General features: G+C 47.0%; 1 protein-coding gene across 4 annotated transcripts in view; it reads left to right on the plus strand.

Moving 5' to 3' along the window:
* TLE2 (TLE family member 2, transcriptional corepressor) overlaps positions 1 to 23,527 on the plus strand; it is a 77,660-nt gene that overhangs the window by 23,345 nt on the left and 30,788 nt on the right. The window contains exons 1-9 of one of the 4 annotated variants that reach the window (XM_039319302.1): positions 4,661 to 4,754; positions 11,772 to 11,857; positions 12,445 to 12,508; positions 13,915 to 13,959; positions 14,878 to 14,940; positions 15,131 to 15,205; positions 16,790 to 16,985; positions 20,534 to 20,550; positions 22,982 to 23,083. In XM_039319302.1, coding sequence (XP_039175236.1) covers positions 4,731 to 4,754; positions 11,772 to 11,857; positions 12,445 to 12,508; positions 13,915 to 13,959; positions 14,878 to 14,940; positions 15,131 to 15,205; positions 16,790 to 16,985; positions 20,534 to 20,550; positions 22,982 to 23,083 — 672 coding nt within the window. In that variant the 5' untranslated portion in view covers positions 4,661 to 4,730. Of the gene's footprint in view, positions 1 to 4,660; positions 4,755 to 11,771; positions 11,858 to 12,444; positions 12,509 to 13,914; positions 13,960 to 14,877; positions 14,941 to 15,130; positions 15,206 to 16,789; positions 16,986 to 20,533; positions 20,551 to 22,981; positions 23,084 to 23,527 lie in introns of those variants that run through there. The other 3 variants (XM_039319299.1, XM_039319301.1, XM_039319300.1) reach the window with 3 other exon arrangements.

Below are 23,527 nucleotides of genomic sequence, written 5' to 3' on the forward strand. Positions count from 1 at the left end.
GAGAGAGAGAGAGAGAGAGAGAGAGAGAGAGAGAAAGAAAGCAGGGAAGTGCAATTGCCTCTCTCTGTCTCTGTCTCTCTCTGCAAAGGCAGAGGAGGCTGGGAGCCACAGGGGAAGGCTCAAAGAGCCGCATGCGGCTCCGGAGCCGCAGGTTGCCGACCTGTGCCCTATACCATTTCAGCCAAATGGCTGTCCAGTCTCTTCTTAAAAACCTCCAGTGTTGGATCACCTACAACTTCCGGAGGCAGGTTGTTCCCCTGGTTAATTGTCCTCACTGTCAGGAAATTTCTCCTTAGTTCTAGGTTGCTTGTCTCCTTGATTAGCTTCCATCCATTGCTTCTTGTCCTGCCTTCAGAGGCTTTGGAGAATAGCTGGACCCCCTCTTGTTTGGGGCAGCCCCTCCGATACTTTAACATTGTTCTCAGCACCGTCATAAATTCAAACCATCCTTAAACAGATGGCCATAAATTGAGTACTTCCTGTATCTATCCCAGCAGTGTGCTTGGCAAATAGCTATTCCACTTTGGGTGGAATCTATCTTGCTCCTTTGCCCCCCCCCCACTTCCAATTTGTGGGGCAGTGAGAAAGGAATTGCCCCACCCTATATTGGCTTTTGCTCCGCCCACTTCCAATGCACCCTCTGGATTAAAGATGAATGGCCTCACTTTGGGGGGGAGAAAAAAAATCAGCTTTAAAGTCAGAAGGACCACAGAGGACACTGCATTGTAGTCCCCTCCTTACTGTATGGGAATCGGAATTCAATTTTCCTGAAAAAAATCAGAACTGGAACATTAACCCCGAATCTACGATTTGAGAAACCTACATTTGAAAAGAAGCTTGTAAGCCAAAAAGGAGAGGATTGCACTGTTCTCTTGCTGTTCAACATGGTATACTGTATAGTATAACCCTGATTTTACTTTAAAATGCTTCTTCCCCTCAGGGTGCATTAAAATTATAACTGAAATGCAACTCATTAAAAAGAATGCGGCAGCGATTTAAAGTCACATAATACAGAGAAATGGCAGAAAACAGAGGCCTGAAAATCAGTGCAGCTGATCAGGATTAATCCTCAATGGTCACAGTAGTGGCATTCTTAGCTCATGCTTAACCTGGTTACTAAATGAAGCCAGCTTGGTCTGGAGGCAGTTTTGGTCTAGTGTTGAAGGCACCAGGCTAAAAATCAGGAGACGGTGAGTTCTAGCCCTGCCTTAGGCATAAAAACAGGCTGGGTGACTTTGGGCCAATCACCAGGAGGCTGTGAGTACTAGTCCCGCCTTAGGCATGCAAACCAACAGGGTGACTTTGGGCCAATCACCAGGAGACTGTGAGTTCTGGTTCTGCCTTAGACATCCTAGCTAGCTGGGTGACTGGCCAATCACCAGGAGATTGTGAGTTCTAGTCCTGCCTTAGGCATAAAAACAGGCTGGGTGACTTTGGGCCAATCACCAGGAGACTATGAGTATTAGCCCCGCCTTAGGCATGAAAGACAGCTGGGTGACTTTGGGCCAATCACCAGGAGACTATGAGTATTAGCCCCACCTTAGACATGAAAGACAGCTGGCTGACATTGGGCCAATCACCAGGAGACTATGAGTATTAGTCCCGCCTTAGGCATGAAAGACAGCTGGGTTACTTTGGGCCAATCATCAGGAGACGGTGAGTTCTAGTCTTGCCTTAGGCATGTTTTATGTGAAAGCCCCAAGCAAGGAGCTTCAGGTGTCCACAAGGTATGGTCAAAAAAATCAAGATGGCCACCACAACCACGTTAAAAAAAGCTCCAGCCAATTTTTAATGGGCATCACCATTGTGCATAAAAATGCAGAGGGCTCTTTGATCACACTGTTATGGTGGCCATCTTGACTTTTTTTTGACCACTTGCAGAAACTTGCCCAGTTCTGAACTGCTATAGACAGGATTGCACTGCTAGTGACATGAGCTGATTTTATTTATTATACTTTTCTAAATTTCCCATGCTCAGTCCAAGCGATGTTTCTCAACCTCAGCAACTTTAAGAATACTGGCTGGTGAATTCTGGGAGTTGAAATCCACAAATCGTAAAGTTGCCATAGTTGAAAAACACTCAACTCTGTTTTCCTGGAGCTTCCAGAATTGGTGCTGAGAATTTTCCCCAGATTTCTTTGCTGGCTTCTTCTTTTCCTCACAGCTATTCCTTGACTTAAGATTCATTTAGCGACTGTCCAAAATTACAACAGCATTGAAAAAAAAAAGACTTATGACCAGTCCTCGCACTTACAACCCCCCATAATCACATGATCAAAATTTGGTTGCTTGACGCAACCGGCATGCCTTGACAACAGTTGTGTGACCTACCAGTCACGTGATTCCCCATTTGTGACCTTTCCCGCCAGATTCCCACAAGCAAAGTCAATGAGGAAAGTAGATTCGCTTAATGACCACCTGAGAGCAACTACAGCAGATCATTTTAACAACAGTGGCCAAAAAAAGGTTGTAAAATAAGGTACAACTCCTTTAACAACTGCCTGGCTTAACAATGGAACTCTGGTCCCAATTGTGGCCATAAGTCAAGGACCACCTGTATCTCCCCCGGAGGGTTACACACAGTGGTGGGATTCAAATACCTGAACAACCAGTTCTCTTATTGGATGCAAGCCTGGGCCTTCGAGGCCTAGAACGAACTTCCGGAAGTAGCATCCATGCACTTCCGGCGGGCTGTTCTAGGCCTGGGTGGCCTCCTCCAGGTCTCCGAGGCCTAGAATGAACTTCCGGAAGTAGCATCCATGCACTTCCGGCGGGTTGTTCTAGGCCTGGGAGGCCTCCTCCAGGTCTCCGAGGCCTAGAACGAACTTCTGGAAGTGGCATCCATGCACTTCCGGTCGGCTGTTCTAGGCCTGGGTGGCCTCCTCCAGGTCTCCGAGGCCTAGAACGAACTTCCGGAAGTGGCATCCATGTACTTCTGGAGGGCCTAGAACGGACTTCCGGAAGCAGTGTTCATTCAGTTGGTTCTCTGAACGTAGCAAAATTTAACTACCTGTTCTTCCGAACCAGTGCGAACTGGCTGAATCCCACCACTGGTTACACACCTGAAATTTCCAGTGGCAAATTGGCAGGAAGCCAAGCCACGGTTTGGAGTGTCAATTACCACATTTCAGCAGTCAGAAGTTCAATGGGGGTAGGGGTAGGGATGAATTGGGAATCTTGGACTACAGGCAGTCCTCGACTTACGGCCACAACTGAGCCCAACATTTCTGTTGTTAAGCAAGACAGAATGTTGCCCCGTGTTTATGACCTGTCTTTGCCCCTGTTAAGTTAGCAACAAGGTTGTTAAGTGAATCTGCCTTCCCCCCATTGACTTTGCTTGTCAGAAGGTCACAAAGGGTGATCACGTGACTCCCCAGGGACATGCGACCGTCATAAATACGAGTCAGTTGCCAAGCGTCTGAGTTTTTGATCCTGTGATCATGGGGAGGCCACCCCGGTTGTAAATGTGCAAAATAATGCTCATAAGTCATTTTTTTTCCGGTGCCGATGTAACTGCAGACAGTCACTAAATGAGAGGTTGTAAGTCGAGGACCTGCCTGTGCCGGGTGCTTCTTTGCAGGGGTGTCCCCAAAGTAGGGTCCAAACATTCAAAGGCCAGCCCAAAGCCTTTGATGTAGGATAATTCAAAACGCAGGGTCAGGATTCAAATCCGGGTCTCACCAGCCCTCCAGCAAAAGCCTGCAGAAGTTGTGGGTCCTTCGTCACCTCCTGCTTGAGCAGGGGGGCTGGATTAGAAGACCTCCAAGGTCCCTTCCAACTTGGCTAGTCTGTTCTTCTGTTATCTCTTCCAGCTCAGTTCTGGTTCAGATTCATTGATGGCCCCTTCCCAGAGATGGTCGCTCGGGGTGGTGCGGGGGGGTGTCCCCTGCTGCCCCAGCTCTAACCACTATTCCACTCAGCCCTGCGCGGCCGAAAGCCCTACCCGGCTTGCCTTTCCAGCTGTTCTCTTTTGCGTGCTTCGGGTTTTAAAGAAGAAGACTGGACAGCCGCCTGTCTGAAATGATTTAGGGACTCCTGCTTGAGCAGGGGGCTGGACTAGAAGACCTCTAAGGCCCCTTCCGGCTCTATTTGGATTGAAATCGATGGACTCCGGAGGAGCCGTTCCGATTAATCGCTTCTGCAAGGGGAGGGAGGGAGGGGGGCGGCGGCCGGGATCCACCTTAAACCTTCGGTGGGCGAGATTTCTCCCCCCCCCCCGTCGGAGTGCCAATCGGCAGCGCTTCCTCGCACCGGACCGCGGTTGCAACCCGTCCAGATTTGGCACCGACCTCCTGGGCTTGCACGCGCCCCCTCCCCGCTTCCTTGCACACTCAAAACAAATTCGCCCCTTCCTTTAAAGGGATCGCAAACCTCTCCCCCCCCTTTTCCTTCCTTGCTAAGTGCTCTTTAAGATATGGGCGGCAAGGGGGGGGGAGACAGACGGCCCCCCCCACTTATGCTGGTATTTAACACGCTTCTTCTTTGACCCGCGTGTGCAAATTCTTCTCTTTTCCCGTCTCGGGTAGATTTTTTTTTTCTAAAAAAAAAAAAAAAAAGACCCCCTCCTCTTTTTTTTCTTTCTTTCTTCCTTTTATTGCTTCCTCTTTTTGCTTTTATTTTTAAATAAATAAGGGGGGGCGACACGGAAATCTGGCTGGAATCTGAAACGGAGAAGGAAAGCTTCCCTCCCCCAATTTCTTTGGGGAGGGGGTGGTGTCTCCCCCCCCAGGATGTATTCTCAAGGGCGGCATGCTGTAAGTACCGTCTTTGTGGCTTGAAGCGGGATCTTGAGGGGGTTTTGGGGAACCGGACTGTGGGGGGGGTCCCACTAAACTGGGTGGGAAAAGGGTGCAGTTGTGTAAGATGAAGTTTAGACTTGGGGAGTGGGGGGTCAAAGTGTTGGGTTGGCCCCCAGGTGTCTGCTTGATCACTCACAGCAGCTGGCTTTTCAACACAAGGGTTAAAATAATCCAAAGGTAGTCCTCAATTTACAACATTTTGTTTAACGGCCGTTCAAAATTACAACAGCACTGAAAAAAAGTGACTTAACAACTGTTTTTCACGCTTACGACTGTTGCAGCATGCCCAGGGTCACGGGATCAAAATTCAAACACTTGGCAACTGACTCAGGCGTATGACAGTCGCAGCGTCCCGAGATCATGTGATCCCCTTTTGCGACATTCTGACAAGCAAAAGGGAAGCCAGATTGACAACAACCAGGTTACTAATAACTACAGTGATCCACTTAACAACTGCAGTAAAAGGTCATAAAATGGGGCAAAACTCATTTAGCAAATGTGTCACTTAGCAACAGAAATTTTGGGCACCATTGTGGCAGGTTGAGATCTACCAGTATTTGATGATGATGATGATGATGATGATGATGATGATGATAATAATAATAATAATAATAATAATAATAATAATAATAATAATAAATTGGAAGGGACCTTGGAGGTCATCTAGTCCAAACCCCCTCCCCCGCTTAGGCAGGAAACCCTATACCAGTGATGGCGAACCTTTTAGAGACCGAGTGCCCAAACTGCACCCCAAAACCCACTTATGCATCGTTGGGTGCCGGGTGGGTGTGGCCCATTGGCTGGGCGTGGCTGCGGTGGTAACAGCAGACTAGGTGGGACTAAAAAGTTGAATCAGTCAATTCCAACTTTACAAGATCTTTTTTTTAGTGAGAAGTTGAAATTGATTGATTGATTGATTGAACCTTTTTTTTTTGTACACAGCGGTGGAGGCCTAAAGCGAAAAGGTTTTATAAAACCCAGCTGAAGGCCTAGGACTGGGGCGATGGCGCGCGTGCCCACAGAGAGGGCTCTGAGTGCCGCCTCTGGCACCCGTGCCATAGGTTCGCCACCACGACCCTATACCATTTCAGACAAATGACTGTCCAGTCTCTTCTTAAAAACTTCCAGTGTTGGAGCATTCACCGCTTCTGGAGGCAGGTTGTTCTGCTGATTAAAATGAGTAAAAATGAATTTATCTCCTGGGAACGGATTTCCAGGTAAGTGTGGAAAAACTTGGACTCTTGAATCTGGCAAAAATCAGAGCCAGGATTTGTCTCGCCTCTTCTTATAGTTCAGCCCTTCCTGCTCAGCTGAATAATTAATCCTTTATGATTAATTGCAAGTCCTTCTGGTTACGGTTTATTTGTGTAGCCTTTTTAAACCCAAAAGGTCCCGGCCCCAATGGGGAGAGGCTGCCATTTGTCAAAACCCCTGTTTTTTAAAAGAAAAAAAGGAAGGGATTTTGAAGGATGGAAAAACTCCATCCTATTTGACCAGAGACACCTTTTTTTTTTTGTGGGTACCGGGTTCAGATCTGTCTGTGGGGGGGGGGACAAGCCCTGACCTTGGGCTGGATGGAAGGTGCTCCTTCCACTTATTCACATAACATGTCAACCCAGGTCAGGGGAGAACCTAACAGATGCATTGACAGAGCCCAGTTCAGAATAAAACTAATTAACAATAGTTAACTAGGTTAACTGTGGTTTGCATTTGTTGCATGTTTGTTTGGGGGAGGGAACAGGAAGTTTAGGAAGGTTGTGTGAAGTCGGCCTGCTTGGTGTATGGGTCCTTGTGAACCCTAAAACCGAAGTACTGCATAATTAGGTTATTTATTGTGCAAGTACACTCAAGGGTGTGTCCTTTTCTTTAACCTACCTTAAAGAAGTAGGAAGTGTCATTCACACAACACTTTGTTCCCCTCATTTACTTTTGTTATGCTTGTTGTGGCTGATCACTGAAACTCGAGAGGCAATTGTTGAATTCCCACAATAATGGTGTTTTCACCTTGCCTAGTGTGTTGTGTGAAGGCAGCTTTAGGACAGAGGTCCCCAATCTTTTGGGCACCAGGGATCGCTTCCATTGAGAGAGGTTTTTCCGCAGACCGGAGGGTGCGTGGTTTTGTGTGCCGCCTGCATCCCAAGGATGGGGCTTTGCTTGTTTGTGCGGCCCGGTTGCTGGCATGCTGCAGCCCAGTACCAATCCACAGACCCGGGGTTGGGGACCCCTGCCCTAGGAGAACTAGCCATGGACCCTCAGCTGAGAGAAATTTGCAAACGGTCTTTATTTGCATCAGTCTTTACAGGTAACCCCTGACTACAAAGTCATTAGCTCCAGAATTCAAGAGGAAGAGAGAGATATATAGCAGCGGTGTTTGCACAGCTCCCTTACCGGCAATTAATTTAACCACGGTCTTTTCAATTAGCCTGGATTTTCATGACTCTGAACTGTAAGCTACGTACTTGAGTTGGGTGCACACCGTGCAATACCTCGTTGGAGGCTCAGCTGACCACACCAGCCAAGCTCCGGGAAAGCAGAGAATGAGGGATCAAGGCGCCTTTGATTTATTTTTTATTTATATATCATTTTTTATTTCCCACCTTCATGATTTTTACAAATAATTCCAAACGGCAAACCAACCTAAATACGGGTAGTCCTCGACTTACAACAGTTCACTTACTGACCGTTCAAAGTTACAACGTCACTAGAAAAAGTGATTTAGGATTGTTTTTCACAATTATGACCTGTCCAGCATCCCTATATAAACATGTGATCATAATTCAGACGCTTGGCCACTGGTTCATATTTATGACGGTTGCTGTGTCCCGAGATCATGTGATCCCATTTTGTGACCTTCTGACAAGCAAAGTCAAGGGGGAAGCTGGATTCATTTAACAACTGGGTTACTAACTTACCAACTGCAGTGCTTCATTTAACAACTGAGGCAAGAAAGGCCACAAAATGGGGCAAAAGTCACTTAAATGTCTCACTTAACAACATAAATTTGGAGCTTGATTGTGGTCATAGGTTGAGGACTGCTTCTATTCCTTTCTCGTTCTATTTTCCCCACAAGAACATCCCTGTAAGGCAGTTGGGGTGAGAGAGCGCGACTGGCCCAAAGTTGCCAAGTCAGCTTTTGTGCCTAAGGCAGGACTAGAAGTCCCAGTCTCCTGGCGATTGGCCCAAAGTCACCCAGCTGGCTTTTGTGCCTAAGACAGAACTAGAATTCCCAATCTCCTGGCGATTGGCCCAAAGTCACCCAGCTGGCTTTTGTGCCTAAGACAGAACTAGAATTCCCAATCTCCTGGCGATTGGCCCAAAGTCACCCAGCTGGCTTTTGTGCCTAAAACAGAACTAGAATTCCCAATCTCCTGGCGATTGGCCCAAAAGTCACCCAACTGGCTGTTTGTGCTTAAGGTGGGACTAGAACTCCCAGTCTCCTGGTAATTGGCCCAAAGTCACCCATGAGGCTTTTGGTTTCTAGACCAGTTCCTTCACCTCTAGACCAGACTGTTTTTTGGGGTGAACTAACAGGAGTCTCCTTGGAAAACAGCGTTTTGGCCCCATCTCTAAACTGGCTGTTTTCAGACAGCCTCACTGTATTTTTATTGGGAGCTTTGCTTTATTGGGCTGAAAAAGTATCAAAATGCAACTTTTTGCCCAGTTCTAGATGGGGTGTCACTACAATTAGAGTCCACCTCCACCTAGCTGGCTGGGGGATTCTGGGAGTTGAGGTCCACCAGTCTTAAAAGTTGCCAAGTTTGAAAAACACTATTTTTTTTTTAATGCATTGCACTGGGCGCATCCCTTACCTCTCCCTTTTCCAGGTGAGGAGTGATTTTTAAAGTCAGCCTGCAAACAGAGGGGCGGGGTGGGGACCCCTTTAAATTTTTTTTACCTCCCTTAATTTTAGGATACAGCCATTGCTGTCAGCCGCAATCATTTTATCAGCAACTGCAGTTCATAAAGTCAGAGTGGCTCCGTTCATTTCCTGCCTGTCATCATCTCTCGTACTTTTACATACTCTTCCCAGCTCCAAAAAAGGAGAAATGAAAAAAAAAAATCATCCTCGTGTCCCAGATCCAGAAGGGGTGCTTGAGGTCATCAAGCTTCACCCCTTGTTTCATGCTGGAATCCAAACTAACAGGATGTTTTTCCTAACATTCATAGTTTTTATCCCTTGATCCATTGCTAAGCAAGACATTTGTAAAATGAGTTTTGCCCCCGTTTTTATGACATTTCTTGCTGCAATTGTTAAACCAATCGCTGCAGTTTCCCCTGGAAATAAGACCGGGTCTTCTATTAATTTTTGCTCAGAAAGACGCATTAGGGCTGATTTTCATTGTGATGTCTTTATTTTTTTCATGTACAACAATCGACATTTATTCAAATAATGTTAATAATGTTATTTAATTATGTTCAAATTATATATTAATATTGTTATTTTATAATTCAATGTGTCCGTTGTGTGTTGCAACGGTACTAAATACGTCCGTCTAGCTGACAATCTTAACTGGGGCTTATTTTGGGGGGTGGGGCTTATATTACGAGAATCCTGAAAAATCATACTGGGGCTTACTTTCCGGTTAGGTCTTATTTTCAGGGAAATACGGTAATACGTTGGCTAAGTGAATTTGGCTTCCCCATTGACCTCCAAGGTCCCTTCCAACATTATTATTATTATTATTATTATTATTATTATTATTATTATTGACTTTGCTTGTCAGAATGTCGCAAAAGGGGATCACATCACCCCCAGAATGCTGCAACTGTCGTAAATATGAGTCAGTTATGTGCCTGAATTTCGATCATGTGACCATGGGGATGCTACAAAGGTCGTAAGTGTGAAAAACGGTCATCAGTCACTCTTTTTCATTGGCGTAACTTTAAACAGTCACCAAACAAATGGTTGTGGATCAAGGACTACCTATAATAAATCGCTAATCAGGGCTGATACAAAGCCTTGAACCCAGCCGTGTGCTGCAGCTGCCCAAAAAGCCAACACAGTGCTAGGCTGCATTAACAGAGGGATAGAATCAAGATCATGTGAAGTGTTAATACCATTTTACAAGGTCTTGGTAAGGCCACACTTGGAATACTGCATCCAGTTTTGGTCACCACGATGTAAAAAAGATGCTTCTAGAAAGAGTACAGAGAAGGGCAACAAAGATGATCACGGGACTGGAGGCTAAAACATAAGGAATGGTTGCTGGAATTGGGTATGTCCAGTTTAATAAAGAGAAGGACGAGGGGGGACATGACAGCAGTGTTCCAGTATCTCAGGGGCTGCCACAAAGAAGAGGGAATCAAGCTATTCTCCAAAGCACCTGAAAGCAGGACAAGAAGCAACGGATGGAAACTAATCAAGGAGAGAAGCAACCTAGAACTAAGGAGAAATTTCCTGACAGTGAGAACAATAAATCGGTGGAACAACCTGCCTCCAGAAGCTGTCAATGCTCCAACGCTGAAGGTTGTTAAGAACAGACTGGATAGCCATTTGTCTGAAATGGTTTAGGGTTTCCTACCTGAGCAGGGGGTTGGACTAGATGACCTCCAAGGTCCCTTCCAACTCTGTTATTCAATTCTATCCTGTTCTGTTCTGTTCCATTCTATTTTCTATTCCATTCTATTCTATTTTCTACTCTATTCTATTTACTATTCTATTCTATTATCTACTCTATTCTATTCTATTCTGTTCTGTTTTCTATTCTATTTTCTATTCTATTCTATTCTATTCTATTCTATTCTATTCTATTCTATTCTATTCTATTCCATTCCATTCTTACCCGCTCAGTGCAACTGGTTTTCTGCAGCTGTTTCCAAAGTCTGTGAAACCAAGCGGTAAATTGGCAATTGGGTCGTGCACATTTTTCCTGCTAATGCAATGTGAAAATCTTAGTTTGGGAAAAGGAGAATATCTAACACAAGTAGTCCTGGATTTACAACCGCAGTTGGCACCGGAATTTCCGTTGCCAAGCACGCCCGTTGTTAAGTGAATTGCACCCAATTTTATGAACTTTTTTTTGTCCTGGTTGTTAAGCGAGAGCCTGCAGTCCTTAAATGAATCACGTGTCTGTTTAGTGAATCCGGCTTTTCCCAACTGCTTTGCCTGTCGAAAGCGGGCTGGGAAAGTCACAAATGGTGATCCCAGGATATTGCAAATATATGCCGGCGGCTGAGTGCCCAAAATTTTTTTTTTTTATTGAAAATTTTTATTTTTTTCCATTTAAACATTATAAAAATACAATACAATTTTAATTTTAAATAAGATAAATTCATAACCATTGGTGCGCCCGTCCATTCCCCCCAGGCTGCGTCCACCCTTTCTTAAAACATTCCCTACTTCCCTTCTCTTTCTCTCCTCCCCACCTACTCTTTTCCCCTCCCCCTCTCCTCTCAATACCCTACTTCCTCTCTACACCTTCTCTCCTCCCATCCCTATCAAACCCATGAACGCAGCATAAGGGGAGTGCCCTAGCCGCACTCCTATAAACAACCATTATCTATACTACACTTACCCCCCCTCTTACCCTCCCTCCCACCCCCAACCCCCCTCCCTCACTTCCCAGAGCAGAATACAGGGTTAATAATAACAAAATTTATAATAATGAAAAAGAAAAGAAAAGGAAAAAAAAGAAAAAAGAAAAGAAAAAAGAAAAAATCATAATTAACCTTTAACTGAGTGCCCAAATTTTGATCACGTGACCGTGGGGATGCTGTGACAGTCATAAATGTGAGGACTGGCTGTAGATCACATTTTTCTTAGTGCTGTTGTAAATTTGAGTAGTCGCTGAATGAACGGTTGTTCAGTGGAGAACTATCAGCAAATATAATTATTGTATATTTTGTCCTGGGAAAACCTGGTTTTGAAGGGTGCCAAACGATTTGCAACAATAAAAGTGATAACTCATACTTTATTCTTATTTTTTTCTCCCTGCCGTAAGATATTCCGTCTCTTTACCTTTCTGTTTTCAGTCCGGGCAGCCTTTTAAGTTCTCAGTATTGGAGATTTGTGACCGAATTAAGGAAGAATTCCAGTTCCTCCAAGCTCAGTATCACAGGTATGGAGAAGAAGAGGGAAAAAAAAGAAGATTAGGATTCATAATTAGGACAACTTAAGTGGAACCTCCACCTCCAGTGGTAGTGTACCCCAGAATACTGTGCACGGCTTTGAAAAATCCAGAAATCTCTCTCATTGCTTTTTTTTTCTCTCTGTTTGCTTCCCCCCCCCCCCCCGTCAACCATGGTGCGGCCTTGTTCACCCATCACGTTAAGCTGTGGTTTGTTTAACCTGATTTGCAGAATAATGGCTGGATATTCCCAGCAGGCTGCTGCACCAGTAAACCACATTGTGCTTAGTGCATAGTGTGTTTACTAAAATCTGGCCTTTTTTCTCCTTTCCCTTCCCTTTCCCTTTCCAATGAAGAGCAGGCATTCTCCAGAAAAAGAGAGGCAGCTTGTAAATTGATTTATTTTTGATTCTGCTCATTTCCCCCCCAACCCCACTCCATTACAGTCCCTGAGCGAGGAAGCCACTGAAAGTGGGAAGGAGTTTGGAAAGGGGGGGTTAGGGAGGAGGGATGGTTTTGAACAGAGTTCGGCAGAACAAAACAAAACAAAAAGAATCATATTTGCTTTGTTGTTACAGCCTGAAGCTGGACTGTGAGAAGTTAGCAAGCGAAAAAACAGAGATGCAGAGGCATTACGTTATGGTAAAACATAGTAATAATACTAATCATAACCATAATACTTTTTTTTTTGTTTTAGCAAGAAGCTCTGGATTTACAAAATACAGGTGGTCCTCGACTTACAATAGTTCATTTAGTGACTCTTTGAAGTTAACAGTGGCACTTAGGACTGTTTTTTCACACATACGACCGTTGAACCACGATTGTGCCTGCCCAACTTTTCTGTCGCTAAGCGAGACGGTGGTTAAGTGGGTTTTGCCCCATGTTACCCCCTTTGGTGACACCGTTGTTAAGTGAATTGCTGAAGCTGTCAGGTTAGCGACACGGTTGTTAAATGAATCCATCTTCACCGTTGACTTTGCTTGCCAGGCGGTCGCCAAAGTGGATCACGCTGCAACCGTCATAAATATGAACCGGTTGCCAAGCGTACGAATTTTGACCACGTGACCAAGGGGGACGCTGCGACGGTTGTAAGTTTGAAAAATGGTCACCAGTCACTTTTTTCAGCGTCCCTATTACTTTGAATGGTCATTAAATGAACGGTTGTAAGTCGAGGACCTACCTGTACATGGTCCTTAATTGCCGACCCCTGATTTGAGGGTCTATAATCAATCGTGGTCCAAAGTGTTCTTTTTGAGTTGTTTTAAAGAATATGACTTTATCTGTTGGTGGCTGTTCTGGTGTCTCTGAGCTTCTCGCACGGTTTTTGCATGTAACTGTGGCTGCGTTGCAGTCGGGGACCGAATGTCGGGAATTGGGGCACGATGCTGAGGGAGGAAATGAAGGCCTAAACCAAGGGTAGGCAACCTTGGTTCTTTTATGACTCATGGACTTCAACTCCCAGAATTCCTGAGCCAGCATGGCTCAGCTTGGAAACATCTCCCTTTCCCCTCAGCATGGCTGGCTCAGGAATTCTGGGAGTTGAAGTCCACAAGTCATAAAAGGCAAGTTTGAAGAACCCTGCTCTTAATCTTCATCCTAGGATAGGGGTAGGCAATCTTGGCTCTTTTATGACTTGTGGATTTCAACTCCCAGAATTCCTGAGCCAGCATGGCTCAGCTTGGAAACCTCTCCCTTTCCCCTCAGCATGGCTGGCTCAGGAATTCTGGGAGTTGAAATCCACAAGTCATAAAAGGGCCCAATTTGAAGAACCCTGCTCTTAATCTTCGTCCTAGGATAGGGGTAGGCAACCTTGGCTCTTTTATGACTTGTGGACTTCAACTCCCAGAATTCCTGAGCCAGCATGGCTCAGCTTGGAAACCTCTCCCTTTCCCCTCAGCTTGGCTGGCTCAGGAATTCTGGGAGTTGAAGTCCACGAGTCATAAAAGGGCCAAGGTTGCCTACCCCTGGCCTATCCTGATCAAATGAAGGAATTGTGCAGCTCTGGGGATGAACTGCCTGCCTAACTGCTGCTCCTCCGTCTTTTTCAGTATTACGAGATGTCCTATGGTTTGAATATTGAAATGCATAAACAGGTATGATGTCCCGGGAATCTCAAAAAGGAGCACGTTGGGGAGGGGGTTACAGAATTGGGTGGTGTGTAAAGATGGGTGTGACTTTGTCAATTTGGGTTATGCCAAGGGACTAGGGTGCAGTTGGCTTCGTAAGGAGCATCCGGTTTGCAATTTATAGGCACTGTGTTCCTGCGGTGTCCTCAAGCTCTCTGGTCTGTTCACATGACAAGCTAAGCTTTAGTATTGTGTGAAAGCAGCTGTTTAAAATGTATGAAATAATGGGACTTTCTGAAAAGAATAATTGGTGGACTTTTCTCCTTCCATTTCCTATCCTCCCTCCCTCCCTCCTTTCTTTCTTTCTTTCTTTCTTTCTTTCTTTCTTTCTTTCTTTCTTTCTTTCTTTCTTTCTTTCTTTCTTTCTTTCTTTCTTTCCTCCTCCCTCCCTCCCTGTTTTGCTTGCTTCCTTCTTCCCTCTCTCTCTCCCTCCTTCCTTTCTTCCTTCCTTCTTTCCTCCCTCCCTCCTCCCTTTCTTTCCTTCCTTCCTTCTTTCCTTCCTCTCTTCCTCCCTCCCTCCCTCCATTTTGCTTGCTTGTTTGCTTCCTCCCATCTCCTCTCCTTCCTTCCTTCTTCCATCTCTCCTCTCCTCCCTTCCTCCCTCCCTCCCTCCTTCCGTTTTACTTCTTTCCTCCCTCCCTCCCTCCTTCCATTTTACTTCTTTCCTCCCTCCCTCACTCCTTCCGTTTTACTTCTTTCCTCCCTCCCTCCCTCCCTCTCTCCTTCCTTCTTTTCTTCCTCCCTCTCCCTCCTTTCTTCCTTCTTTCCTTCCTCCCTCCCTCCTTCTCTCCTCCCTTTCTTACCTCCCTTGCCTCCCTCCCTTCCCCCAAGAGAAAATTTGAGCAGAGAGAGGCTTCGAAGTTTCTTCTTTCTCTTTAACTTTAGGCTGAGATCGTCAAGCGGCTGACGGCTATCTGTGCCCAGATTGTCCCCTTTCTCACACAAGAGGTAAATAAATAAATAAACGCAAGAGGGTAAGAAAACAGTGAACGGTTGTAAATTGAGGATGACCCGTAATCCACATTTACCTTTCGTGGCAACTAGACCCCTGTATCGTTTTTTAAGAGCGGGCCTTGGCAGGTCTGGGGCAGGGCCGTTGTTCCATGCTAGCACTGATGGTTTTCCTTGGCCCCCCCAGCACCAACAGCAGGTCGTGCAAGCCATGGACCGGGCCAAGCTGGTGACGATGGGGGAGCTGAACAGCATCATTGGGGTGAGTGAGTGTGGCTGGGGCCAAGCAACCTCCTTGACCTTCACGACTAACTGACCACAGCTGTGGTTCTCAATCCCAGCAACTTTAAGAGGGGTGGACTTCAACTCCCACAAAGTGCCAGGATGGGAGGGAGAGAGGAAGGGGAGGAAGGAAGGAGGAAAGGAGGGAGGGAGGGACGGAAAGATAGAAGGAAGGAGGAAGGCAGGAAGGGAGGGAGGGAAGGGACAGAGGAAGGAAGGAAGAAGGATGCAAGGCAGGGAGGGAGGGAGGGAGAAGGGAGGAAGGAAGGGGGAGAGGGAGGGGAGGAAGGAAAGTAAAAGGAAGAGGAAGGAAGGAAGGTGTCATGGTTCTGACAGAGAGAGATGAATAAAGCAGAACTCGAAGGCAGAGTTGTCGGAAGGAAGGAAGGAAGGAAAGAAGGAAGGAAGGAAGGAAGCAGAGTGAGGGAAGAGAGGGAGGGGGAAGCAAGGAAGGAGAGGAAGGGAAGAGAGGGAGAAGGAAGGAAGGAGAAGGAGGGAAGAGTGGGAGGGGGAAGGAAGGAAGAAAGGAAAGAAAGGAAAGAAAGGAAGAAGGAGAGAAGGAGAGGGAGGAGGAAGGAAGGAAGAAAGAAAAAAAAGGGAAGGAAAGAAGGAAGGAAGGAGAGGGAAGAGAAAGGAAGCAGGCAGGAAAATGAGGGGGAGAGGAGAGAGGAGGGAGAGGAAGAAGGGGAAAGAAAGAAAGAAGGGTAAGGATAGGAAAAAAGTTAATGCTGCCTGGGGAATTCTGGGAACTGAAGTCTACCCCTCTGAAAGTTGCTGAAAATTGAGAAACGGGAGGTGAACCTCTCTCCGCCTTTCCGCCCTATTTAAACGGGCCAGAAACTTTGACCTAACCGTCCGGAGAGTTTAACTGAAGCACGGGCTCTCTTCCAAGCAGCCTAGAAGCCAGACTCTTCCAGACTGGCAGCCCTCCTCCTCCTCCTCCTCCTCCTCCTCCTCCTCCTCCTCCTCCTCCTCCTCCTCCTCCTCCTCTTCCTCTGGAAGGATGTGTCCAGCCTGATGCCTCTGATGGAACAGCCTTCTGGAGCTCCCAGGGGTTGGGAACTGTAACCTGCTGCCCTGGAAGCAGAAGATCAAACCCTGCCCGGATTCTCCTAGGGCAGGGGTCGGCAACCGTGACAACTTTAAGGCTTGTGGACTTCAGCTTCCAGAATTCCTTCTCTCCCTCCCTCCCTCCCTCCCTCCCTCCCTCCCTCCCTCCCTCCCTGCCTTCTTCCTTCCTTCCTTCCTTCCTTCCTTCCTTCCTTCCTTCCTTCCTTCCTTCCTTCCTTCCTTCCTTCCTTCCTTCCTTCCTTCCTTCCTTCCTTCTCTCTCTCTCTCCCTCCCTCCCTCCCTCCCTTCCTTCTTCCTACCTTCCTTCCTTCCCTCCCTCCCTCTTTCTTTTCTTCCTCCCCTTCCTCTCCCTTCCTTCTTCCTTCCCTCCCTGGCACTTTGTGATAGCATAGCTGGCTGAGGAATTCTGGGAGCTGAAGTCCACAAGTCTTAAGGTTGTCAGGGTTGCAGACCCTTGTCCTAGGGGTTCCTTTTTTTCTTTTTTCTTTTCCAGCAGCAGCAGTTACAACATCTCTCCCATCAGGCCCCTGCGGTTCCCTTGACCCCACACCTTTTGGGGTCTCAGGCTTCTAGCTTGGCTGCGGTCAGCACGGCCTCTGGGCTGCTGGCCCTCTCGGGGACCTTGGGGGCTCAGGCCATCCTTGGGGCAAAACAAGAAAATGCCGGGCAGGACTCCGAAAACAATCCAGGTAAGAGGGGAAAAGGGGGGGGGGATTGATGGGTGGCCTGAGGAATCTCTCTATCTCTCTGGTTGGCGTTGCAAGCTGTCCATCTGAAGGGGGCGGGTGCTTAAAAAGAGAGCAGCGCTTTTCCCATGGGTGGTGGGGATATTTGCATAGCCCCGCCCTAGGGTGTGGTTTAATGTAACCCATCCACTTCATTTGCATGCCTCCTGCGCTCCCCCCTCCCCACCATCTCTGCTTGCGGCAACATTCACACATGACACTATGCTGGCTTAAGACCTGCTAGAGTTCCTGGAAGTCGGGGGGACATTTCAGTGTAATAAATAATAATTATTGGAAATGGTGTAGCTTGGTCGGTAGGAACCTATCGCTAATTGAAATGCACGGTATAAATCAGGCTGCAGGTTTGTTCTCAACTTACGACCTCAATCGGGAACAGAATTTCCGTTGCTAAGCAAGGCGGTTGTTAAATGACTCGGACCTGATTTTATGATCTTTTTTTTGGGGGGGGGGGCTGGGTGTTAACGAATCATTGCATTTGTTAAATGAATCAAGTAGTCATTAAGCGAATCCGGCTTCCTCCTTTGACTTTGCTTGTGGGGAAGCTGGTTGGGAAGGTTGCAAATAGGGATGACACGATCCTGGGATATCCTGTCTCTGTTTTTAATATTTAGGTCTGGAGGTCAAAATGTGAATTCTGCGCTTTTAGTGGAATGGGAAACTAATTTCCTTCCTTCGTTCCTCTCCTACCTGCTCTCTTCTCTTCTCTTCTCTTCTCTTCTCTTCTCTTCTCTTCTCTTCTCTTCTCTTCTCTTCTCCTCTTCCCTTTCCTTCCCTTCCCTTCTCTTCTCCTACCCTTCTTCTATTCTCTACTTTGTCCCTTCCTTCCTTGCTTCCTTCCGCTTCTACCTCTCCTCCTTTCCTGTCTCTCCCATCTCTCCTTCCTTTCTTCCTTCCATTCCTTTCTTCCTCCTTCCCTCCCTTTGATCGATTCCTTCCTTCTCTCCCTCCCTCCGTCCTTTCCTTTCTTCCTTCTGTTCATCCATCTCCCTCCCTCTCTCCCTCCCTTTCCTTTCCTCTCTTCTTCTTCCCTTCCCTCCCCCCTTCCGTTCTCTCCATTTTTTCTTCCTTCCTCTTCCTTTCTTCCCCTTCCCCTCCCTCCCTTCTTTCCCCTCCCTCCCCTTCCTTTCCCCTCTCCCTTCACTCCCTTCTTCTTCCCTTTCTATTTTTCCTTCCTCCCTTCCCTCCCCTCTTTCCATCCATCTATCCATCCACCCACTCCTTCCTTCTGTCCTTCTTTCCTTTCTTCCTATTCATCCATCTTCCTCCCTCCCATCCATCCATCCATCCATTGCTTCCTTCTGTCCTTCTGTCCTTCTTTCCTTCCTCCCTCCTTCCCTCCCTCCCTCCCTCCCTCCCTCTCTCTTTGTGTTAAGTTCAGAGACTTTGCACTCCTCACAGAGAGCTCTCTATCTTACTGGCCAAAATCTCTGCCCGCTGCTTGTTGCGTAGTTTTTGCCTGCCGATTTGTGTTTGTCTAGCAAGAGACCTCTTGGGCAAAAGGCCCAGGAGAGAGAGAGAAAGAGAGATTGTGTGTGTGTGTGTGTGTGTGTGTGTGTGTGTGTGTGTGTGTGTCTGGAGCCAGCCCAGCTTTCCCTCCACAACCTGCGGTGGGGTGGTGCGTTGAGAGTCAGACCCAGGCCTTGTGGCGTGTGTGTGTGTGTGTGTGTGTGTGTGTGTGTGTGTGTGTGTGTGTGTAAGAGACCGTATTTCCCCCACCCCCATCCCCTCCAGTTGGGAATTGCCTCGGCCTGCAGGCCCCATCAAAGCCAGCCTTGCTTGGCAAGCCTCTTTGCAAAAGCTTTCTTGGCCCAGTTGCATTCTGGGACGTCATCCAGCACCCTCCAGCCCGGCTCTTTCTGGCTGACGTCCCTCTTTAATTCTGGAGGGATCTAAAAGCTTTCCTCCCTGTCTCTTTCAACCTCCGTGCCAAAGCTGGGAAGGAGCCCAACGAGTGATGTTTGATGGCGAGGCGCCTTCCCCTCGCAGCAGCGATCCATAATTTTGGTTTAATGATGGTCTGATCGCCTACAGCAGGGGTAGGCAACCTTGGCTCTTTTATGACTCGTGGACCAACTCCCAGAATTCCTGAGCCAGCATGGCTCAGCTTGGAAACCTCTCCCTGTCCCCTCAGCATGGCTGGCTCAGGAATTCTGGGAGTTGAAGTCCACCAGTCATAAAAGAGCCAAGTTTTAAGACCCCTGCTCTTAATCTTCGTCCTAGGATAGGGGTAGGCAACCTTGGCTCTTTTATGCCTCGTGGACTTCAACTCCCAGAATTCCTGAGCCAGCAGGGCTCAGCTTGGAAACCTCTCCCTTTCCCCTCAGCATGGCTGGCTCAGGAATTCTGGAAGTCCACGAGTCATAAAAGAGCCAAGGTTGCCTACCCCTGGGCTAGACAGTCACTTGTCTGAGATGGTAAGGGTCAGAGCTAATCAACCTTGGACTCTTCATGACTTGAGGACTTCAACTCCCAGAATTCCTGAGCCAGCATGGCTCAGCTTAGAAACTCTCCCTTTCCCTCAGCATGGCTGGCTCAGGAATTCTGGGAGTTGAAGTCCATGGGTCATAAAAGAGCCAAGGTTGCCTACCCCTGGCCTACAGTGAGGATGAGATCCTAGGTGACCAGACAGGGACCGTTTTACAAAGAGCTGGGAAAAAGGATCGCTTCGGATGCCAGGTGGAAAATGCTCTTTTTTTTAAAAAAAGTGGGTCTCACACTCCCAATATGCCGCGTCTCCCAATTTTCCTTCCCTTTCCCCCTCTCCTGGCAGGCAGAAAGCTAATATAGGTGGTCCTTGACTTACAACAGTTCATTTAGCGACTGTTCAAAGTTACAATGGCACTGAAAAAAGCGACTGGTCACCATTTGTCACATTTACGACCTTTTCAGCATCCCCCGTGGTCACGTGATCAAAATCCGGACGCTTGGCAAACTGACTCTTACTTATGACGGTGGCAGCATCCCCGGGGATCACGTGATCCCCTTTTGCGACCTTCTGACAAGCAAAGTTAATGAGGAAGCCAAATTCGCTTAACAACCGTTACTCACTTAACAGCTGCAGTGATTCACTTAACAACCATGGCAGGAAAGGTCGTAAAATGGGGCAAAACTCACTTAACGAACGTTTCACTTATCAGCAGAACCTTTGGGCTCAATTATGGTCATAAGTTGAGGACTACCTGTACTCAGTAAGCATTGGACGGTGGGAACATAATCTTTTCATAAAATACACTATTTTTTAAAATTCTGTTTTAATAATAATATTAAAATAATACTCTATTCTATTTTTATTTTATATATTTTTCCCTAGCAATTCTATGCTGTTGCATTTCAAGCCAACTCTGGGCACATTTTTACTCTGCATGTGCCACACAAGTGCCAAACCTGTGTGGGCACGCACAATCTGATCTGGGATCTTAGCATTGCAAAGGCCTAATTCCATGTTTTTCCTCCATCTTTTTGCTTCCCCGAAATAACGGATTGCGTCCCAGGGAACTCACAAAGCCAGGTAAGCCTAACAAATTGTGTCTATGCTTGGGGAAAACGGGGGGGGGGGGCCTTTGGGGCAGCCCAAAAGTGCTGATCCTCGGGTCACAATGTGTGCAAGAGCCAGCTTAGTCTAGTGGTGAAGGCTAAAAAATGGGAGACCATGAGTTCTAGTTCTGCCTTAGGTATGAAGCCCATCTGGGGAACATTGGGCCAGTCACTTAGGAGACAGTGAGTTCTAGTTCTGTCTTAGGCATGAAAACCAGCTGGGAGACTTTGGGACAATTCACCAGGAGATGGTGAATTCTAGTTCAAGTTTATGCAGGAAAGTCGACTGAGTGACTTAAGGCCAATCACCAAGTTTGTGAGTTCTAGTCCCACCTTAGGCATGAAAGAGAGCTGGGTAACTTTGGACCAATCACCAGGAGACGGTGAGTTCTAGTCCCGCCTTAGGCATGAAAGATAGCTGGGTGACTTTGGGCCAATCACCAGGAGACGGTGAGTTCTAGTCCCGCCTTAGGCATGAAAGAGAGCTGGGTGACTTTGGGCCAATCACCAGGAGACGGTGAGTTCTAGTCCCGCCTTAGGCATGAAAGAGAGCTGGGTGACTTTGGGACAATCACCAGGAGACGGTGAGTTCTAGTCCCGCCTTAGGCATGAAAGAGAGCTGGGTGACTTTGGGCCAATCACCAGGAGACGGTGAGTTCTAGTCCCGCCTTAAGCATGAAAGACAGCTGGGTTCCTTTGGGCCAATCACCAGGAGACGGTGAGTTCTAGTCCCACCTTAGGCATGAAAGAGAGCTGGGTGACTTTGGGCCAATCACCAGGAGACTGTGAGTTCTAGTCCTGCCTTAGCCATGAAAGAGAGTTGGGTGACTTTGGGCCAATCACCAGGAGACAGTGAGTTCTAGTCCCGCCTTAGGCATGAAAGAGAGCTGAGTGACTTTGGGCCAATCACCAGGAGACGGTGAGTTCTAGTCCCACGTTAGGTATACAACCCGACTGGGTGACTTTGGGCTACTCATGCTCTCTCCGCCAAACCCACCTCACAAGGTTGTTGTTGTGGGACAAAGGAGAGGAGGAAGGAATGTTAGGTATGATTGTTGCCTTGAATTACATATAAAGTAATAATGGTGGGATAAAAATCTGATGAATAATAATATTAATAATAATATAGGGGAACCTCAGATACATAATCGGTCCCTGGTTTTTTCTTCTCATCTGCTTAGAAAATGGAACCAAGTTTTGGGTGGCTGGTTGTGCAAAGCATGCACATACACAAACACACAGATACTGCAAACTCACAACTTCAGGGAAAAAAAACAGGTTTAATTATTTATTTATTACATTTATTGGCCATCCATCTTCCCACAGGACAACTCTTGATGGCCTACAACAGGGGTCTTCAAACTTGGCTCTTTTATGACTTGTGGACTTCAACTCACAGAATTCCTCAGCTAGGCACACTGGCTGAGGAATTCTGGGAGTTGAAGTCCACAAGTCATAAAAGGGCCAAGTTTGAAGACCCCTGGCCTACAATTTTGTTTTACATGAGGTTTTGTATCGTTCTGCTTTAACTTTATATTCTTCTCGTTGGTTGATAATTCCTGTTTCCTGTCTCCTGAATGTTTCTGAATGGCTTTCACATTGAAACAGAAAATTAAAAAAAACAAAACTCTTTTATAATAGATGTAGTTGGCCTGTCTGAGGTGGGAGGGGTGATCACAGGCTGTAGGCTGGTGAAGATAGACTACGGATCCCAGGATTCCCAGCCCATGCCAATAATGGCTGAACGCCTTGAAGACCCTTTGGTTGTAATTCAACCAGCTGGAGAGGGCTTTGGATTGAAGTACCTAATAGAACCGTATTTCTCAATCTTGGGCACTTTGAAATGGGTGGACTTCAACTCCCAGAATTCCCCAGCCAGCATAGGGAGTTGAAGTCCACCCGTCTTAAAGTGGCCAAGGTTGAAAAAATTTGCCCTACTTCAGGGGTCTTCAAACTTGGCCCTTTTATGACTTGTGGACTTCAACTCCCAGAATTCCTCAGCCAGCACACTGGGCTGGAGGAGAGTAATTTTCTCATTAAATATAGCCACCGTCCTATGTTTTGGAGCAGGTCTTCAACTTTAAGACTTGTGGACTTCGACTCCTAGAATTCCTCAGCCCGCCATGCTGAGGAGAATTCTGGGAGTTGAAGTCCACAAGTCTTAAAAGTGGCCAAGGTTGGAGACCAGGGGTCTTCCAACTTGGCCCTTTTATGACTTGTGGACTTCAACTCCCAGAATTCCTCAGCCAGGCACGCTGGCTGAGGAATTCTGGGAGTTGAAGTCCACAAGTCATAAAAGGGCCAAGTTGGAAGACCCCTGTGGGAGACCCCTGACTCAAAGAACCAGAGATGGACCTCTGTTTGCCCAAGGCTTGTTTCCATTCAGTCATTTGCCTCCTTCGCAGAGCGATTCTGCGTCTCCTCCGGAGAGCCTGCAAGATGAAGAACGAGAGGAAGAAAGCAGGGGGAAGGCCAAGCTGTCGGACAAGGAAGAGGTGGGGCGTTATGTGAGTGTCTCTTTTTAACACTGAGGGAAATTTTGTCTTGACAAAAGGCGGGTGTCTGGCTTGAGCAGCCCCCTAAATAGTGTGGTGCAGCAGTTCGAGCAGTGCTTCCCAAACTTGGTTAAATTGTACAATGTTGGGTTAAAAGTGCTTTTCTTTGAGACACAAAGTTATTACCTATCACGACCGGGACATTTAAATTATAGGTAGTTGTCGACTCACGATTGGTTGCTTAATAGCAGTTCAAAGCTACCATGGATTTTTTTTAAAAAAAGCTGTAGGTAGTCCTCACGTTACGACCACAGTGAAGCCCAAAATTTCTGTTGCTAAGCAAAGCATGTTTTAGTAATAGTAGTAAAGTTGGAAGGGACCTTGGAGGTCATCTAGTCCAACCCCCTGCTCAGGCAGGAAACCCTACACCATTTCGGACAAATGGCTGTCCAGTCT

Source organism: Crotalus tigris, unplaced genomic scaffold, assembly GCF_016545835.1.
Source record: "Crotalus tigris isolate CLP2741 ecotype Arizona unplaced genomic scaffold, ASM1654583v1 scf7180000022970.308977840:1548163, whole genome shotgun sequence".
Classification (NCBI taxonomy): Eukaryota; Metazoa; Chordata; class Lepidosauria; order Squamata; family Viperidae; genus Crotalus; species Crotalus tigris.